The sequence below is a fragment of the Poecilia formosa genome, unplaced genomic scaffold (genome assembly GCF_000485575.1).
Source record: "Poecilia formosa unplaced genomic scaffold, Poecilia_formosa-5.1.2 Scaffold9, whole genome shotgun sequence".
Lineage (NCBI taxonomy): Eukaryota > Metazoa > Chordata > Actinopteri > Cyprinodontiformes > Poeciliidae > Poecilia > Poecilia formosa.
In genome coordinates, this window is record NW_006799948.1 from 294,510 (window position 1) to 311,506 (window position 16,997).

General features: G+C 38.6%; 1 protein-coding gene across 9 annotated transcripts in view; it reads right to left on the reverse strand.

Annotated features, from left to right (window-relative positions):
• lrmp (lymphoid-restricted membrane protein) overlaps positions 1 to 16,997 on the reverse strand; it is a 31,139-nt gene that overhangs the window by 10,551 nt on the left and 3,591 nt on the right. For 6 of the 9 annotated variants that reach the window (XM_016663393.1, XM_016663418.1, XM_016663417.1 and 3 more), the window contains exons 4-23: positions 15,785 to 15,965; positions 15,104 to 15,165; positions 14,937 to 15,012; positions 14,662 to 14,820; positions 14,452 to 14,569; positions 14,121 to 14,171; positions 13,929 to 14,006; positions 13,692 to 13,748; positions 13,086 to 13,145; positions 12,734 to 12,798; positions 12,528 to 12,621; positions 12,195 to 12,341; positions 11,704 to 11,805; positions 10,485 to 10,636; positions 9,027 to 9,142; positions 8,007 to 8,282; positions 6,377 to 6,429; positions 4,224 to 4,320; positions 3,686 to 3,866; positions 1,886 to 1,973 (exon numbers count right to left, since the gene is read on the reverse strand). In XM_016663393.1, the coding sequence (XP_016518879.1) occupies positions 1,886 to 1,973; positions 3,686 to 3,866; positions 4,224 to 4,320; positions 6,377 to 6,429; positions 8,007 to 8,282; positions 9,027 to 9,142; positions 10,485 to 10,636; positions 11,704 to 11,805; positions 12,195 to 12,341; positions 12,528 to 12,621; positions 12,734 to 12,798; positions 13,086 to 13,145; positions 13,692 to 13,748; positions 13,929 to 14,006; positions 14,121 to 14,171; positions 14,452 to 14,569; positions 14,662 to 14,820; positions 14,937 to 15,012; positions 15,104 to 15,165; positions 15,785 to 15,965 (2,213 nt within the window). The remainder of the gene's footprint in view (positions 1 to 1,885; positions 1,974 to 3,685; positions 3,867 to 4,223; positions 4,321 to 6,376; positions 6,430 to 8,006; positions 8,283 to 9,026; positions 9,143 to 10,484; positions 10,637 to 11,703; positions 11,806 to 12,194; positions 12,342 to 12,527; positions 12,622 to 12,733; positions 12,799 to 13,085; positions 13,146 to 13,691; positions 13,749 to 13,928; positions 14,007 to 14,120; positions 14,172 to 14,451; positions 14,570 to 14,661; positions 14,821 to 14,936; positions 15,013 to 15,103; positions 15,166 to 15,784; positions 15,966 to 16,997) is intronic. The other 3 variants (XM_007577446.2, XM_016663408.1, XM_016663400.1) reach the window with 2 other exon arrangements.

A 16,997-nucleotide genomic window follows, 5' to 3' on the forward strand; every position in this document is an offset into this window, starting at 1 on the left:
CACTGACCGCAGTAAGTCCTGCAAGAAAACAACTCAGTTGATTTGGACTTAGAAAAACATTCCTTTTTTGCATTCACACCTAACTGACTATCGTGAATTTTATCAGTCGACTACTGGATTAAGATCTAATCTAGACACAGCCGTGACCTGGAGTAAGCAGGTATAGAACACCAACAAGATCATCAGGGTTGTTTACTGACTGAACAAAATTAGACAAATGGAGCCAAGGTTCCCCTATTAAATCTAACAAAAATGATGTAAAATGTTTGTGCTGGTTTCTGGCGCAAAAATTTTCACCTCTACCAATTATAAATATATTAAATAAAGTTTGAGGGTAGGTAAAATGTCAAAAGATAAAAATATCTCGATATTCCTTTTGGGTTGGATCACTGGGGGGTGCTGTGATCTTTGAGGCGGTATTATGTACTTTATACCATAATCAAGCAACTATGTTACCTTGAGTTGTTATGGAAATGCTGTACATCAATCATGACTTAAAAGGAATGTTGACTCCTTGAAATTGGTCTTCTGTCTCTTTAAGAATCTCCTGTTCTTTCAGACACTTCGCCTTCAGCAAGTCATCACAGTAATGCTTTTCCATTATGTGGTTAACCAGGAGTGTTGGACAGAGAAGTGGTTGGTATGTTGAGCTCAGCAGACATGCAGTTCCACCCGGTGTTTGCTAATTGCTGCTGCTGCTAGTCTGGAGGAGCTGAGTGGGTAAGGTTTAGAGGAGGGGTTTTCTGTGAGGTGGAAGCTCAGCTGGAGACTACAGCTCAGAGGAGGAGCTTTGAGGAAATCCTCAGGGCAAGCGTTTACGCACCCTGAAAGGTCTTTTAGATCAGGGGATCCAGGTTCAAAACTCGAGAGCTCCCATCCCACAACAATTAGACACATCCCTGCTCAATCACACCTGAAATAAATGACAGAACTCCCTCATCAGCATCTGCAAAGTCCAGACAACAAGTCTTTCTATTTGCATAGGAGTCTCACCTTACACCTACGCAAGGCGACTAATGTGGCAGCACCACATGAAGCTTGCAGCCACAAAACATAAGCAGCCAACAAGCATCAATATAACTACCAGCTTCAAAAGAGCATCCAAAGAACCAAAAATCATCATAAATACAATTACTTTCAAAATATATTGAATCCCTGTAGTTGTTGTCATTTTATTGTGTGCAATAATGTAATCATAGAAGTACCACCTGGATTTGATATTGGGTGGGTTCATAAGAATATTTAACTGTAATTAAAAAAATATCAGTTTCTGATTTTGTAGTAATGCACAACTATAATTTTAATGAAAAACAGACAATCGGCAAAGCCGTATACTGCATTATGAAAATTACACCGACTCAGAAGATTAATTAGGAGACAAGAAACAACAGACTTTTTGAATTAAATAGAGCTTTTCAAGCAAAAATGTTAATTATCTGCTCGTCAAGGAAATATTTCTGTTTATCACTTTAAAGTGACTACGATTCATTTATTGTCTTTCATAAACACATTTGACACGCTGTTTAAAAACCTGAAACAAAAGTAAACTAGAGACCAAAACAAACAAAAAAAAAAATTTCAACACTGATGCTGATAAGTCACTTATAGTGATAATTACTTCACATACTTGGGAAGAGGGTTCAATAAAGCTGGAAACCATCTTGATTTTAACATCTTTGTCAAGCTCAGAGCTACTTTTACTTTGTGATCTCAACTGAGTCTTTTCATCGTAATAAAACATAACAAAAAACAAAAAACAGGGGTTGACCAAACAAGATTGACTGTGTCAAAAAGAGGAAGAGGAAGCAGCAGCAGGCTGGTGCTGAAGAGAAGAGAGGAAACTCTATTCCCCCACGCATTAAAACACTTCCTCTCCGTTACTAACCTTATGCCGGCTCATGTCTGCTGCGCTTGCGTCTAGCTCGTTTTCTTTCTCTTCTTCTTGCCTGGGATCCTCACCGGTTGACAGGATGCTGACCAAAAACGAAAGGTCAGAGTTTAAGTGTCAGACACTATGCATTCTTTTAGATTCTCGCTGTGCAAAGTTAGACCACAACAAAGTACATCTGATCTGACAGCTGCTGCAGAAAGACATAGAAGGCTTTAGTCTGTTTGGAGGTGGACTTTGTCTATGCAAAGCACGGCCACAGAGATACCGATTCAACTGGGAGCTCCTCCTACACAGAAAAACACCCATTTGACTGGCAAATATGGCCAAAGTCATAGGGAAATGATGAAACTAAAATGCCAACTGCACTTGGCTGGTAATAAAACTCAAAAGTTAGTGAAATAAGTATCAGGAGGATGCTCCAGCAGGATGCACGACAAGGTCGCTTTCTTCAGTGCTTTAATATAAAGGTGTGACTCTCACATGCCACCATCTGAACAGCTGTGTATAACCCATTCCTGAGGGAAAAATAAAGACTTAGAATACACAGCTGTCACTCTTTTCCAATTTGCATAGCAACATCAATCAAAGTGTTATTTATTTTAGATCTGCTGGCTACTGTGTCTGTCACAGAGCAGCAACAACATTAACCATCAGTAATGACATTCTTCAGGATATTCTAGTTCTGCTTTTTCCTTGGATAATCTCTTTTTTCCATGACGTGTTGACATGCAAACGTACAGTACGGATGCACAGATGAACAGAACAACAAGCAGCTGCTCATTTTGCGACTGATTCTAGAAACTTGTCATGTTTCCTAGAAGTTAGGTATGGTGTTAAAAGTATATCAAAGTTTTAATACCACTAAAACCTTAAGCTACTCATTTTACCGCTTACAATCATTTTAGTAAGATGCTATCTAAGTAGCTGTTAGCTGGATGAAAGATAGCTCCCAGTCTTTTCCCAATAATGAGAAGGAAAAATTCCACTTTATGGAAATGCTTCCATTGGTAAGTAGCACAAAGAATCATGGAGAAAAGAACGAAGAACCAACCTTAATAAAGCAATGTTCTTTCAAAACTACAGCTGCTTAGCTATAAGTAGCATGTCTGCAATCAAGAAGCCAACTGCAGGGAGGTTTCCTCAGCAGATACCCTGGCTAATAGCAAGCAAATATCAGCTTATTACACTTTATTAATATCCAAGAAGAACTGAAAAACGATTCAAGCAAATATGAGACTATTACTACTACAATTAGGCCAGTGTTTATTCTATATTTAACTTTATTTTATGCATCAATGTGCCGACACTGGACTTGATAAAAAACAGTGCACCATCACGACTATCAGATGACATGAGTGTCGTAATACAAGGGACGTGTCAATTTGCACCTTCAACTCCCAAACTGGTTTTCTTTAGAAATTCTCAGTAATACAGACATCTCTATAACTTATTGACCTCTGCTTCTTCAACTTCTTCCTTCACTAAATTTTCTATGATGTTTGGGTGTAACTTATTTATTTAAATACAACTGCATAAGTTCGACATTTTCATAGTGGTAGGAATATCCGTTACCTTATAGTTTTAACCAGAAACAATGTAATATCTCTGACACAATGATATTTTACTCACTGTCCCTTTAAATCTTCACAGTCAGTAATATATAAAAAGTACTCTGAAGTATTATCAACAAGGCACTAATGTAGAAAATACTTAACTTTAGAGACCTCTAGTGGTAAGGTCAACAATTGCAGAGGATAAACGCAAGGCAATTTCCTTTTGAAAACATCGACTCACCTGTCGCTCTTGGGAATCTTCTCATCTGCTCCAGGTGACGCGTCGCTTGCAGAAGCCATGTCTGCTTCTGCAGCAGCTGAATCAAGAGGCTTGGAGCTGTGATCCTGTTCAGCCGGTGAGTTTAGAGCTGGAGCTGGAAGGCCGGAGTTGAACTCTGGAAGCTCACTTGTCTCTTCACCTGCTGAGACAAAAAAACAGAACGAAATTTAAAAATAAAATCTTTTCCCATGGTAAAGTTTTAGATATCAGTCACAATAATCTACTTGAACTGGATCCTGATGGCAAAGCACCACATTAAGTGGTTTAAGTTTGAAAGATGACAAGCTCCATGAGAAAGGCTGACGATTTAACCAGATTTTGAAAAATCGCTCTCTGCTCTGAACAAACAGCATATTGAGTGAGTCGAGAAATGAGTCATGCCTCGGTTGAGTTTTAAATGCTATCAAGTACGGCTGTAGTCTAGGTGACGTTAAGAAGCAGGAGACAGTGAAGCAGAAACGGAGAAGAGGGAGAAAGAAAGAAAGAAAAAAAGTCTCACTGTTTCCTGAGTGGGACAGATCAGGGAGAGCAACCGCCTCTGGGTGTGTTATGCCGACAGCCTGTGAGTGGGCGCTCAGTGGTACTGCTGCCGCCTTCTGAAACACATGCAAACAAAACGATAAACATTCATAATGGGAATGAGGGGATGGAAGATCAAACAAGTAGCTCACGCTTAACAGCAGGCAGAAACAAAACTTTGCCAGATGAGAAAGTCTTGCACAAGTCAAACTCGGCACATCAGTGACGGGTTGCTTACAAGAGACTTAAATTAAGTTTTGCATCAGCTTCAATACGCACAGTTGACAGCATGAATAATGTGGTGAAGTTTTATAAACCTCTTAGGTGTTAAATTGTTTGAACAAGTGGGGAGAATGCAAAACATCCAAGTTAAGATACCATCTAGCTTCAACTCATTCCTTTCAACTCGGTGTGATCTTAAGGTTTCATCATAGCTGTTCTATATTAGGAAGCAGGCAGTGTTAGTGCAAATATGGAGCCTGGTGCCTCAGAGCAGAGGCAGTGAATCATGATATGTGAAGAACTATTTGGTAGGCAAATGGTAGGAGAATTGAAAAAAATGTATGAACAGGATCAGAACTTGGGGGGAGAAAAAAATCCCAGAGAATCACTTAAGATGCACCCCACGTCAGAAGAAGATGGGTGTGGTCTTGTGTTATTGGTTTTGAAAACAACCATTCCCATTTTTTTAATGTATTTTTCCATTTTTATGTTACAACCTCATTCCAAACTGTATTTATCCCTTTCCTCAAGATGTGGAAAGAGCAGAAACACCTCGATTTTGAGATGTCCGTACTTATGATTCACAGCTCTTAGGTTTCTATTCTTAAATGTACAAAAATATCAAAAACTTTTTGCTCATTGTTACAATGGGTTATTTGTGTGTAGAATTTTGAGGAACGCAATTAATTTAATACAATTTTGAATTAGGCCATACCAGCAAAATGTGGAAAAAGTGAAGTACATTATGTGCCTTTTGTTTTGCAAGAGGCACTTTGTTGCAAAAAAAAAAAAAAAAAAGCAAAAGCAAAAATAAAACAAGCATATGAGCTTTTTTTCATGTAAACCAGCCAGTCACAAAACTAAGCCTATTTTGAAAAACAATTTATTTCAGAAAATCATAATCTCAATAGCATTTCAGTTGATTCTGAAATATGTTGAGCAAATGGTTCCTTTAACACAGCAGCAGGAAATGCCTCTGCATCTAACTGCAAAACCGTGCAAGTGTGACTGAAAACCAGTGAGAAGTGTGAAAACAGATGAGAAATTACTCATAACCTGACAGTTTTAAGCTGATTTTCAGAAGAAGTCAAACTAAAATATAAACTTATTTCATAACAGCTTTCAATATGACAGTACAGAGAGCAGCTTTAAAGATGATATAGAAATGTTGGGTATAGCTTAAAACTTGCATCATTTACAGATGAGCACTAACAGTCACATTATACGCTAAGAAAAGACAACAGAGCATTGAAACTTAACTTATCTGGATCAAGAAACATAAGCGTCAAATTTAAATAGTCGCTCTGCATTTTAAACTATTTGTCAGTCTACTACTAAACTCAATTTGAGATGAATAACAGGTTGTAAGAGAATAAATTTGCACTCCAATAGCATTTATAAAACATTTTTTTGAATTGTAATAATAAACCTGATTATTGATGGTGGCAATATATTTTATTAAATAAATAAAAGCAAAATGGCTTTTATGTGGATATCATGGTGGTTCTTGCTTACTGTAATGCTAAGAAAATACAAATTAATTAATGCTCATCAGTCTGGAAAGGGTTATAATGGCATTTCGAAGGTTTTGGGACTTGTTACGGCCCTGGGCCTTGTAGGCTGGGTTGCAGGTGTAAATGCACTTTAACCCCTGCATGGTCTCCTGTTTTGTTTTGACCTTGAGTCGTAACAGGACTCAAGAGGATCAAAATGTGGTCGCCTAAATGGATCAAATCAATCATCTGAAAAAGGCACTATGGTTTTGTTGAAAAAAAAATGGTGAGATGTAAAAGAAAAAGACATACAAGTGTGAAAAAAAATCTGGACTTTCTTCATCAACTTATGTTTCTTAATCCACTTCATGTAGACATACTTTACTATTGTATCAATTGATTTTTGAGGTTATTTTACCTGCAAAGGTTGACAAATGACCTCAGGTTCTGATTGTGTGCAGGCTGCAAAATCTGTAACAAAAAAAAAACAAAACAAGAAGATCCCTTAAAGGCTGGAGAAAACAAATAGACATCAAAACCCCAAAGTTTTATCTCAAGTGTCCTTAAGCTGCAGATTTGTTATAAAAACACAATGGCGGGGCAGATAGGGTACAATAAAGTATCTTGAATCTTGAATCTTGAAATGACATGTATGAAGGGGCGTTATGCCTATATTCACCCTGTTCCGTTTCTCTGCCTGCCAGCCACTCATGCAGGAAGAGAAACAGGGATTACCAAGCTCAGTTCGGGGGCTCAGACCACTCGCACACCCGGCCATAGAAGGAACTTGAGGAAGCCAAGAATTCTGGAGATGTGTTGACACATTCACATCACACTTTCTCTCTCTCACACAATGTTAAGAAGATCAGAACTACAACCACCATAGAAGGCAGGGGTCTATTTCCAGGGGCCACAGAATGTGTGCGTCCATATAATGGCAGACAGTGTACTGCACTGGTGCTATGAAAGCATGCGCAGCCCATGACCCCCATTTCAGTATAACCTGCTGTCACAGACACAAATGCGAAGGAAAAATAAGAATCAAGATTTTGATTTTGAGGTACTAAAGTCCCACAAAAATCTCCAGCATAATGAGGGTCATGTAAATTTGTCAAATGAAAAAGAATGAGACAAAAAAAAAAAAACAAAAAAAAAACTGAATATAGCTGATACACTTGACTAATCAAATCAGAAAGTGGCAGCTATTTGAGTTGAAATAAGCAGCAGATTAACTGAACAGCAACAAATGGACCCTGTTGTCTGGTTCATGGTGGCAGCATGTTGGAGCAGCTCTGTTATGTTAGTTCAGATTTGTTCTTTTTCTAGATCTTTTTCATAATGTTCTCTTTAGTTTTTAAATGGTGTGCAGCTGGAAAAAATTGGAGACTTTTTACTATGTGCAACCATGGCAACAATGTATATTTTGCAAATGGAAGCGGCTGATTAGCATCTTAGAAGCTCAAATAATACATCAACTATGACCCCCAATCTCAGAGGAAATAAAAAGGAGGCTTCAGGCAGTCATGAGTGTCACACATCAACATTCTTCAGTCAGAGACCTCTTCAGGTTGTTCTAATACAGACTGCTACCTGATATCCTTCCTGCCCATAGCCTCACCATTCACAACAATTTCAAGATTGTTGAATGACATGAGCTACAACAAAATTTAATTTCATGTACAGTGTGTAGATGATGAGCTCATCTGAGATAAGACCAACCACACCATCAGCTAATGCAGAACTTGGCATCAAGGGCTAAAATTGATTTCTTCTGCAAATCTTGATTTGACAAATATTGCTCCCTTCTCACCCTGTGTTCAGAAGGGAGCAAGATCTATCAAATCCCTGCTGTTTTTCTGTTTGCTTTTGGTTCATGACAAACATAAGGGATGTTTTCCAAACTCTGTCAGTACTCATCACTAGCTCTCAATGGGCACAAAAGATAAACATCTTAACATGAAATCTTTTAAACACTTTACATTAAAGATCTGTACCAAAGCATGTCAATACATTTATCATGCAAACAGGTTACTGCTGCCTCTGCCTACCTTGTCTTCCCTCAGATATGCTCTGATCAGGTTGAACATCTGTGCAGACGGAGGAAAGAGGAGTTGATGTATCTCTCACTTCTCCTTCCCCAACTGTGTCCACTACTGTCCACTTCTTCTCCCCGTCCTCTTCTTCAACTCTCTCTGGCGAATAGTCAGTTTTTTCCTCAGGGCTGCAATCTCTTTTCCCATCCTGCACCCAGCAGTTCCTCTCTGCTAGGTCATTTTTCAAGAAGTCCTGTAGAGCAAACTCTTCATCCCAGTCCAAGTCAGGCTAAGAGAAAAATTACAGAAACAAGAAAAATGTAAGAAAACGGGACAAATCCCATTGATGAAAGTGCTGGAGGTGGCTCAGATAAAGCAGCTCATCTCCTTGTTCCATTCCACCATTCACAATCTGAAACCTATGAGACCAACTGCACCAATTGAATCTACAGGTACTACTAATCTTTTAAGATTTGAAAGTACCATGACAAGTACATGTTCATTTAATCCACAAAAAAAAAAGAAGTTTTATCCAAAAGCAAATTACAAGAGGGATCAGGTTATTCTCAACCCCTGAGAAAAAGCCATGATTTTTAAATAAGTTTCAAACATCAGCAATGGGCTGTTTGAATAATTTGAAACTAGGAGCTGCATTACAGCAGAATGATTTAGTCATTGTATGTAACAGCAGTGCCACTGTAATGCTCCAGCATGCGCAAGCACGACAATCTGAGGTTTAAAAAGTGTGTAGGTGTGTGGCCTTATTAATTTTTTGTGTGGGCGCTCATGTCCACTTAACTCGCCGGCTCAAACTCGGCTGTTCTCTACCAGATGCTCCAGCTGTCTACAAACAAAACAAGCTGCATCACTGCATCTGACGGGCCAAAGTGATAACTGTGTTGGCGTCACGGATTACGCATTTAAAGTACTAAAAACTGAAACGTAAACCAGTAAACACCTAGACTACATAACGTGTTGTCTGCTTTAACGTAATTAATCAATTGTACAATAACATCCCTCTTCCCTCCTCTCAGACCTCCTCCTCCTCTGGTGCAGGTGTTTGGCATGAGGCCTCTCTGCTGTCTTGAGATATCTTTAGCTGCTCCAGTTCCTCGCACAGCTGCCGCTTCTGGTTCTCCTGCTCCTGCACCCTGGAAGACAAAATCCCCCCAGTTAGATTTTTCCCAAGCAAATCGCAGCACAGGGGCGCAGAACTCCCAAAGCGTCTGGAAGTATCAGAATGAAAACGTATCCACACAAAGCTCCTGGATGAAAATAGACATACGATACCCAATCCGCAGGCCCATGCAGTGTCCCATTCTGTTGCCCAGGGTGACCAGCGCCAGTTCTCCCACTGGCACTGTATTGATTTCCTCACTTTATTTCTGTAGATGTAGCCTTTAATATTGCAGCCCACAGACTAAGATGTGACTTATGCTAGAGCCATGCCTCTGTCTTACAGGCTGTACCTGGACAGACAATCCACTCTCCCTCTCTACTCTAATATCACACTGGCCTAGGCCTTTTATACATCTGAAGGGGATGGGTGTCTCCATAAACACACATCGAAACACACACAAGCTTGCAGCACATGGCAAATTCTCTCCATCTCTCTCTCTCTCACACACAAAGTCAGAGGGAAATCCAGGAATGGCCCAAACTTAGTGAGGTAAGCCTTTTGGGGTCGCTGTGGTCAGGATAATTAGCTGGTCTTCCTCTTTTCAGTACAACTGACTAGTCAACTGAGACAAAGAACAAGCAACAAAAAAGGGGATACTTTCATCTTAAAAACTTGTCTGCTGTTAGCTTTAACTTTTTCAAGAGATGAATGAACAAAGAACAGAGTTTCTACACTTTTTATGTTAAAGTTTTACACTTTTTCTGAGAAACTTTACCATGAATTTATGGACAAGATGTTTACTTATGCTAGACTTTAACTATGAAACATGCAAAGAAAAACAATAGACAGAGGGACGCATGGACGAGTGATGGACTGACAGATGGAAGAGAAATCAGAAGGACAAAAAGATGAGCAGATTGACTAGTGGGCAGAGGAACACAGATAAAAGGCTGTTTAGCTGTATCAGCTGGATTGTTGGAGAGAAACTAATCAGGGGACTGACAGACTGATCAACAGATGGACAAAAAACAGACGGATGAACAAATGGACAAGAGGACAAATGGACAACCTGACAATAGGATGTTAGTTGACAGTTTTAGGGTTGCTTAAACTTCAAAGATGATCCAATTTAAAATGATATATTTTTTAAAATTACTCTACATTTTGAATAGTTGCTGTTGGTAAATAAAAAAATGTTTTAGGGTCCTTATAGTCTCTGCCAGTCAGTACTGAAAAAGTTATAATTCTAGCTCCGCCTACTAGAAACTGATTCATCCAATAAGATCACTCTAAACCAAACATCCCATGTTCTCATACCAAATATCCACAAATTCCTCTCATCCAGTCAGATCAGACAATCAGAATGCACTCACCTGACTGAAAGGTGGAGGATCTCAGTGCGGGATCTCCTCATTTTGCTGGCCATTTTGATCAGCTCCTTTTCTAATGAGTCAGTGTACTGAGCCAGCTGGTCCAAGCCGACAGCCCAGTCTGCCCTCCTAGCATCGAGCTCAGCCTGCACCGTCTGCAGGCGGACAACGCAAAGGGGTCACCGTCTCTCCAATGGATGAAACGCTACAGGGTGAGCAACCTGTAGCATCTTGTTTTAAAAATACTCATTCTCCCTGCCGTACTGAAATGCCACAACATAAAACTAGCTTGTACCGCTTTCACCTCAGGTGCACTAAAGCTTTCTGTCTCATTGGGGATGCTTTTTGCTGTTTGACAGTAGAAGGCTAATAAATGCAGAGTGGCAGCAACACAGAAGAAGAAAAAATAACACACAGTGAGGAAGGGAGGAGGGGAGTGGGTTGTGATCATGGTACAACACTGACTAAGCAGCACTGCTTGGATGGAGCCTGTTACATAGTTATATAAGTGAGATCTCCAGAGAGGAGAAATATTGTGTGGGAAGCAGAGAGAGAGGGAGAAGGAAAGAGAGAGCAGATACAGCGATGTGAGGAAGATGGAGAACACAGAACTTTGTGACTCATGTTAGGTATGAAAATAGCTTGTTGCAGATTTAAAGGCAAAAACATGTAGATTTTTATAAAGTATTTCACCAAAAGCTTTAGCTATGCACAAAGTTTTCTTATTTAGCTTTGTTTGGGTATCGAGATTTTGTAAGTGGTCAATTCAGAAATAGGTATTCAGAAATTTTAATATTTGTGAACTCCTTTCGTGTCAATCATTTATTTAAGACATTTTTTACCGGCGAGCGAAAAAAAACAACACTAATTTATTTAATCATAAAATTGACAAAAATCAACCATTTTAGGATGTGTGAGATTGAGAGATCCTAGACTGAATTAAAACTCAAAATCACATGAAGCAGCTACCACTTCTGTATTTTCTTCTACTTTGATGTATGAAAGAAAACAGTCTAAGCTTTTGATAGATACAAGTCAAAACTACAAGCCACTACCACTATCTCGCAAATTGATATATAAAAGAGGCCAGCAACATTAAAGCCTACATGGCTTAAATGAAATTGAACAATAACGTAAACGACAATGCCACACAATATTAGTAAACTACTCAATCTAAAAGAGCCATAGTTAAGATTTTTAAATTAACTGGAGAGCATCTAACCTGAAGATCAAGGTCGCTGTTGCTGTTTGACTTTGTGTGGTTATCCATCATGTTTTGAACTGCAGATAAGACGCAGGTGGCTTCTTCTTTGAAATCTCTTTTCTGGGAAACAAAGACAGAGCATACTATCAAAGCTAAGGAAGTATAATAAAGGTAAAAGACACAAGTACTGACCTTCTTGAAATACTGCTCTAAACCTAACCTATCATTATACCATCTCTAGTCTTTTGCTCTTTGGCAATGCACCACAGTTTTCAAGCACAGGTTTCAGATGGCAGTCATGTCTTTCTACACCTATAGAAACACCATAAACAGACTTAAAATAACAAAAGCTATCCACCGTTGTATCTAAATACAATTAATTGCCAGTGAAAATAAAACAAATGCAACAGGATGCTGTGCTCAAACTGGATGGGTTCTGGCTATTCAATATTCAAACAGATTTATCAGAAGTTCAGGTCATGGTTTCAAATGTAATCATACTCAATTACCAGTTTGTTTAAGAGACTCTTGTACTCCACAGCTACATGTTCAGTGTTGGGTCCCTGCAACATCAGCAACACCTCTCTGTCCAGCGTCTCGTCCAGCGAAGAGGCCGTGGTCATTGTAGTGGACAAATAGTTCACTCCAGCAGAAGTCTGGAAGCATAAGTGATTTTTTAAAATCAATTAGCAAAAGGCCTTGTGCATCACTTACTATCACTTTGTGATAGTAAGTGATGAGTGGTGAAGAATCAAGTCCTTTCTTGTACAAAATGTTTTCACTGAACACTTAAATTATACAATGAAAGCTGAGCAAAATAGAGAGAGTGGAGGGGTGCTGACCTCCAGTGGTGACTGTGCCAGAGCCAGTTCTGTCTGTAGGGATCCCAGACTGCTCTGGTTTAATCTGTAAGCCACTGACAAAGCCATACTAGCCCTGTGAGGCAGACAGGGTAATGGGTTTAGGGAAAAAATTAAATAAAACAATTACGTTCTTCCTCTGAAAAAAGGAGCCTTTTTTTTTTAACGAGATGACTTGAAATACTTACCCAGCGAGATCTGGAAGAATCATCTGTATTTGGGTCTCAAGCTTGTTTTTATCCTTCCTCAGCAGCTGGATTAGAGAAAATGAGAGGCAACAATATAATTTCCAAAGAGAGCGTGTGATTTAGTAAATGACAAGTTCATTACTGGGCATAAATGCTTTAAATGACAAATATTTAATTTAATTCAACAAATGTTATCATTTTTTGGGATAATTTCTTGTCTTCAGTCTGACTTTATAACAAATTAGGCATGGATGAGTGTCATCAGTTGACTTTAACTCAATGGCAGGGGAAATTAAAATAAACATTTTAGTACATATATAACTCATAATGTGATGCATGTTACCAGACTGACCTCTGTGATGGCAGAATATTCCTCGACTGCTGCCTTCAGCTCATTTATCTGTCTGTTCTTCTGCAGGAAGTAAGTGGTATAGGTTTGAGGTTTGTAAAAATGTGAAAACTGCCACTGGTCATTTTACTGGGATTTCATTTGAGAGACCAACGCAAAGCGGTGCATAATTGTGAAAAGGAAAAAAAAAGTGACATGGTTTCCAATTCTTTCCAAAAGAAAATCCAAAAACTTGGAGTGAATAGTTTATAGATCGATCTTTCACCATAATAAAAGCTACAAATGTTTTCTGATGTGTCCTTACTAAAATATTTACACAAGTTTTCTTTAAATCAGAGAAAACGGAACATAAATGCACAATAAACAGATTTAGATTTTTTTAATAATCTAAAATCTATTGGAAATCTAGAAATGTTAAGTTAGCACATTAAAATGCTGTATTATTTCATGTTGTCACTTTTTAAAATCTAAATAAAATGCAAAATTTGAGGCTGAGATTGAAAAGGTTTTAAACTTCTTGCAATGCACCTGATTTTAGATTTATTGGTAAAAAATGACTGCACTGATTAATAGCAGCTTTAGAACAGTACACTTGACAAGTTAACTCACCTCCACAATAATAGATTCTTTTTCACCAATGACGGCATCAAAGGAGTGGTTTTGCAGCTGGATAAAGGTCCAAAAACATAAATGTGGATCACTATTATTATGCAAAGATACTTTTAAAAGTTCACAATTTATGTTAAATGACTGAATATATGTTATAGAAAACTGTCTCAGAAGAATCCAACCAAGCAGTGGTGCATAATGGGGGTATCAGGAATAAAAGACAAGTGGTAGAAATACCTGAAGGTCAGCGTTAAAGTCACACAGCTCCCTTATTTTGTTCTGGAGCTCGTCTGTCTCCATGGTGATCTTAAAGTTCTAGGAAATCAATCAGTCAGACGTTTGAACAAATAGTCAGCTCTGTTCGGATTGGACCACGTTATTAGTATTTTCAGTAATTATGTCTGTTAAGTGAGGTTATTTACTCAGTACCTCTTCCTGAAGGGATGAAATCTGGGCAATCAGGCTCTGATTTTCTCTCTCCTAGGAAAAAAATAAATATCCATACATAACTCACATACATAACTGCATGCCATGCAGTTTTCTTACATTTTGAAACCTCAGACTAAATATTTATGTAAATCAAGTCTGATGACATAATATTTATAATCTGTAATGGAAAAAAAATAACTAGTGATGTGCTAAGAAACTAACACCAGGGCTTTAATTAAACTCAAACCATAAAGCTTTGTAATTTCAGAACAGATTGCACCATCAAGTAACACCAAAGATGTCTTCTTCAGCCTCAAGATGCATGACTAACCATACGCTTGCTGTGTGCCGAGGCGCGAGCTCTCCCTTCTTCTGTACAGCTCAATGTTGCCTTCATCTCTTCCACCTCTTCTTTCAGCATCTTCTCCTTCTGTGTAAGCTGTTGGTTTCTGTCGTAAAATAAGAAGGACGAATAAGGCCAAAATAGGCTGCTTCAGTAGGCCAGCACTTCACATTTGTGAGAGAATTAGGAGAACCTTACAGCCTGGCTTGATTGCGTAGGTCCTCGTTTTCCTCTGCCAGTTTCTGGTTGCTCTCCTCCATGCTCTCCACCACCTGCTTCAGCTTCCGTACCTCTTCCTGAAGCTTTTGGTTGCTCATTTGAAGATCAGCAACACAATATACCAGCTCTGATGTTTCACTGGGAAGGGGAAATGAAAAACACAAACACTCGTCTGTGAATAATACCCTATATGCAAAATACTGGATGTCACATATAAAACAAAAAAACTTGGCGGACTTGTAACTTTGACTTACAATTCCACTCTAGATGCCTCTCCACCAAAGGCCTCCAAGCTTCCCGATGTCATATTTAGCAACATAGACCTTCGGGCTGCAAAACACACAAACAAAAACCAATAGTCTCTACGTGTTGACTACAAGTTGCATCTACAGGTCAGATGGGTGGTTAAACGAATATTCACCAGAGGCACCATCTTTGAGTTTAACTGAGTCTTCCTGGATGTGGTTCTCTGCTGAGACTTCTCTGTGATAAAAAAAAAAAATCAAAGTGAACTCATTTTTAACAGTCATTTATTATAAAACAGTTTCAAAGGTCCCAAAATAAACTGAAAGAGCAGCAAGGAGTTTAAGAAATGCAAAATGCTTTGGGTGAGTAATCCACTGACGTCTCTACTTTGGTTACGTTTGTCTAAAAGGGAAGAGATGTTTGCCCCCATGTATGGCACCATGTTCAAAGCAAAAAGAGAAAGATTTCAGCATAATGCCTAAAAGTAATTTTGAGGGATTGTGGTGGAGGATAAATTTGACTTATTTTGCAGGTTCAAGACCCTGGAATCTTGCAATCAGTGAGTCAATCATGAACTCTTCAGAACACCAGAGCATTAAAAAGTTAATTTATTTGTATCACAACTAAAGCTAAGCCAAGACTACTGCTGCTGCTGGCTAGATTAGCGAACACTGCAGTAAATACAGTAGCTTAAAAGGAAATGATCAAGGTATTGCAATGGCCCAGTCCAATTCTAGACAATTTCAAATTGCACAAAAACCACAAAAGCCAAAAACCGCTAAATATAAAGAAACTGAAACTGACAATAGGCATACAGAAACGGACTACTTAAAGTAAAACCACATTTTCCCAGTACCTGCTATTGCGGCAGTCATCTATCCACTCCTTCATGACAGCGTGGTAGGTGTCCAGATCAATGGACACGTCTTTACGTTCTGGGTCCAGCATGTTGCAAAGTTCCTCCAGTCCACTGTCTTCGGAGCTTCGACTGGTTGTGTGACGCAGGTAGTTGACAATATGAGACACGTACACTTTACCTAGAGTGTGAAAGCGTGACCAAGTTTAAGGAGAGAGCCGTCTTTGACAACTCCAACACAGTCGATTGAAAGCACTGATGTTTGAATTCTGTAACATTTTTATCTCTCACAACAAACCACCAGTTTCAATCTGCTGGTTTTCTAGGTTTTGACAGTGATCGTGTCCACTTTGGCACCCAGTGCTGCTTTAATGGAAACAAAAGCAGTTACCATAGTGATAGTGAACCTTTTTCAACTACTGGGTTTATAAAAGATTTCTCACTCCAGGCTAAAACTAAGTTTGTGGTTACATAAACAGTAACCTATCAAAATTTTCTATTTAAAAAAAAAAAAATAGACCAACGACAGAGGAGTTCAACCTCTTTCCTTTCACTTACTCCAACAGTTAAGCTGAAAGTGATTCATATTCCTAAATTTAAAAGTATTTTTACTCATCCACAAAGATAGATTCTAATAGGAAATGAGGAGTCTCTTAAAAACGTAATTTAAAACAGTTTTACATGAGTTTATACAAGTTTATTTACAAAAGATTTGTATCTAGGATTTTCACTCTTCTCAGTAATCAAGGAAACGTGTCACATTGTCCTTACAGTAGTCCAACTTTTCTTCTGTTAAGCATTTTGTGTACTTTCTTTGGAAATTTGAACATTTTACTTCTTGCCATCATCTCAGTCTTTACCTCCCTCCACAGATAAGTTTTGCACTCTAGCTGGGCTCTAACAGGGGTATGAATAATATTCTAAAATATAGTTGCAATGTAGTTAACGTACAAATGTCTTCAAGTACCATTTATGCCAACTTAATGGTTAAAAGAAAAAAATTATGTCAAAATTTCATGTTTCTTTTCTGCTGATGAACCATTAAGATGTGTGGATGAGATTCATTGTTTTGGAAATCAAACCACTGTACAGTTTATGTGAGTAAAGACAGCAGGAGAAAATAAAACAGATGCGGGGTATTAGCATAATCCATAAGTAATCTACAAAACTCAATTAATGAATTTTTTCATAGCTCCTCCGTGTTTAGAACTAG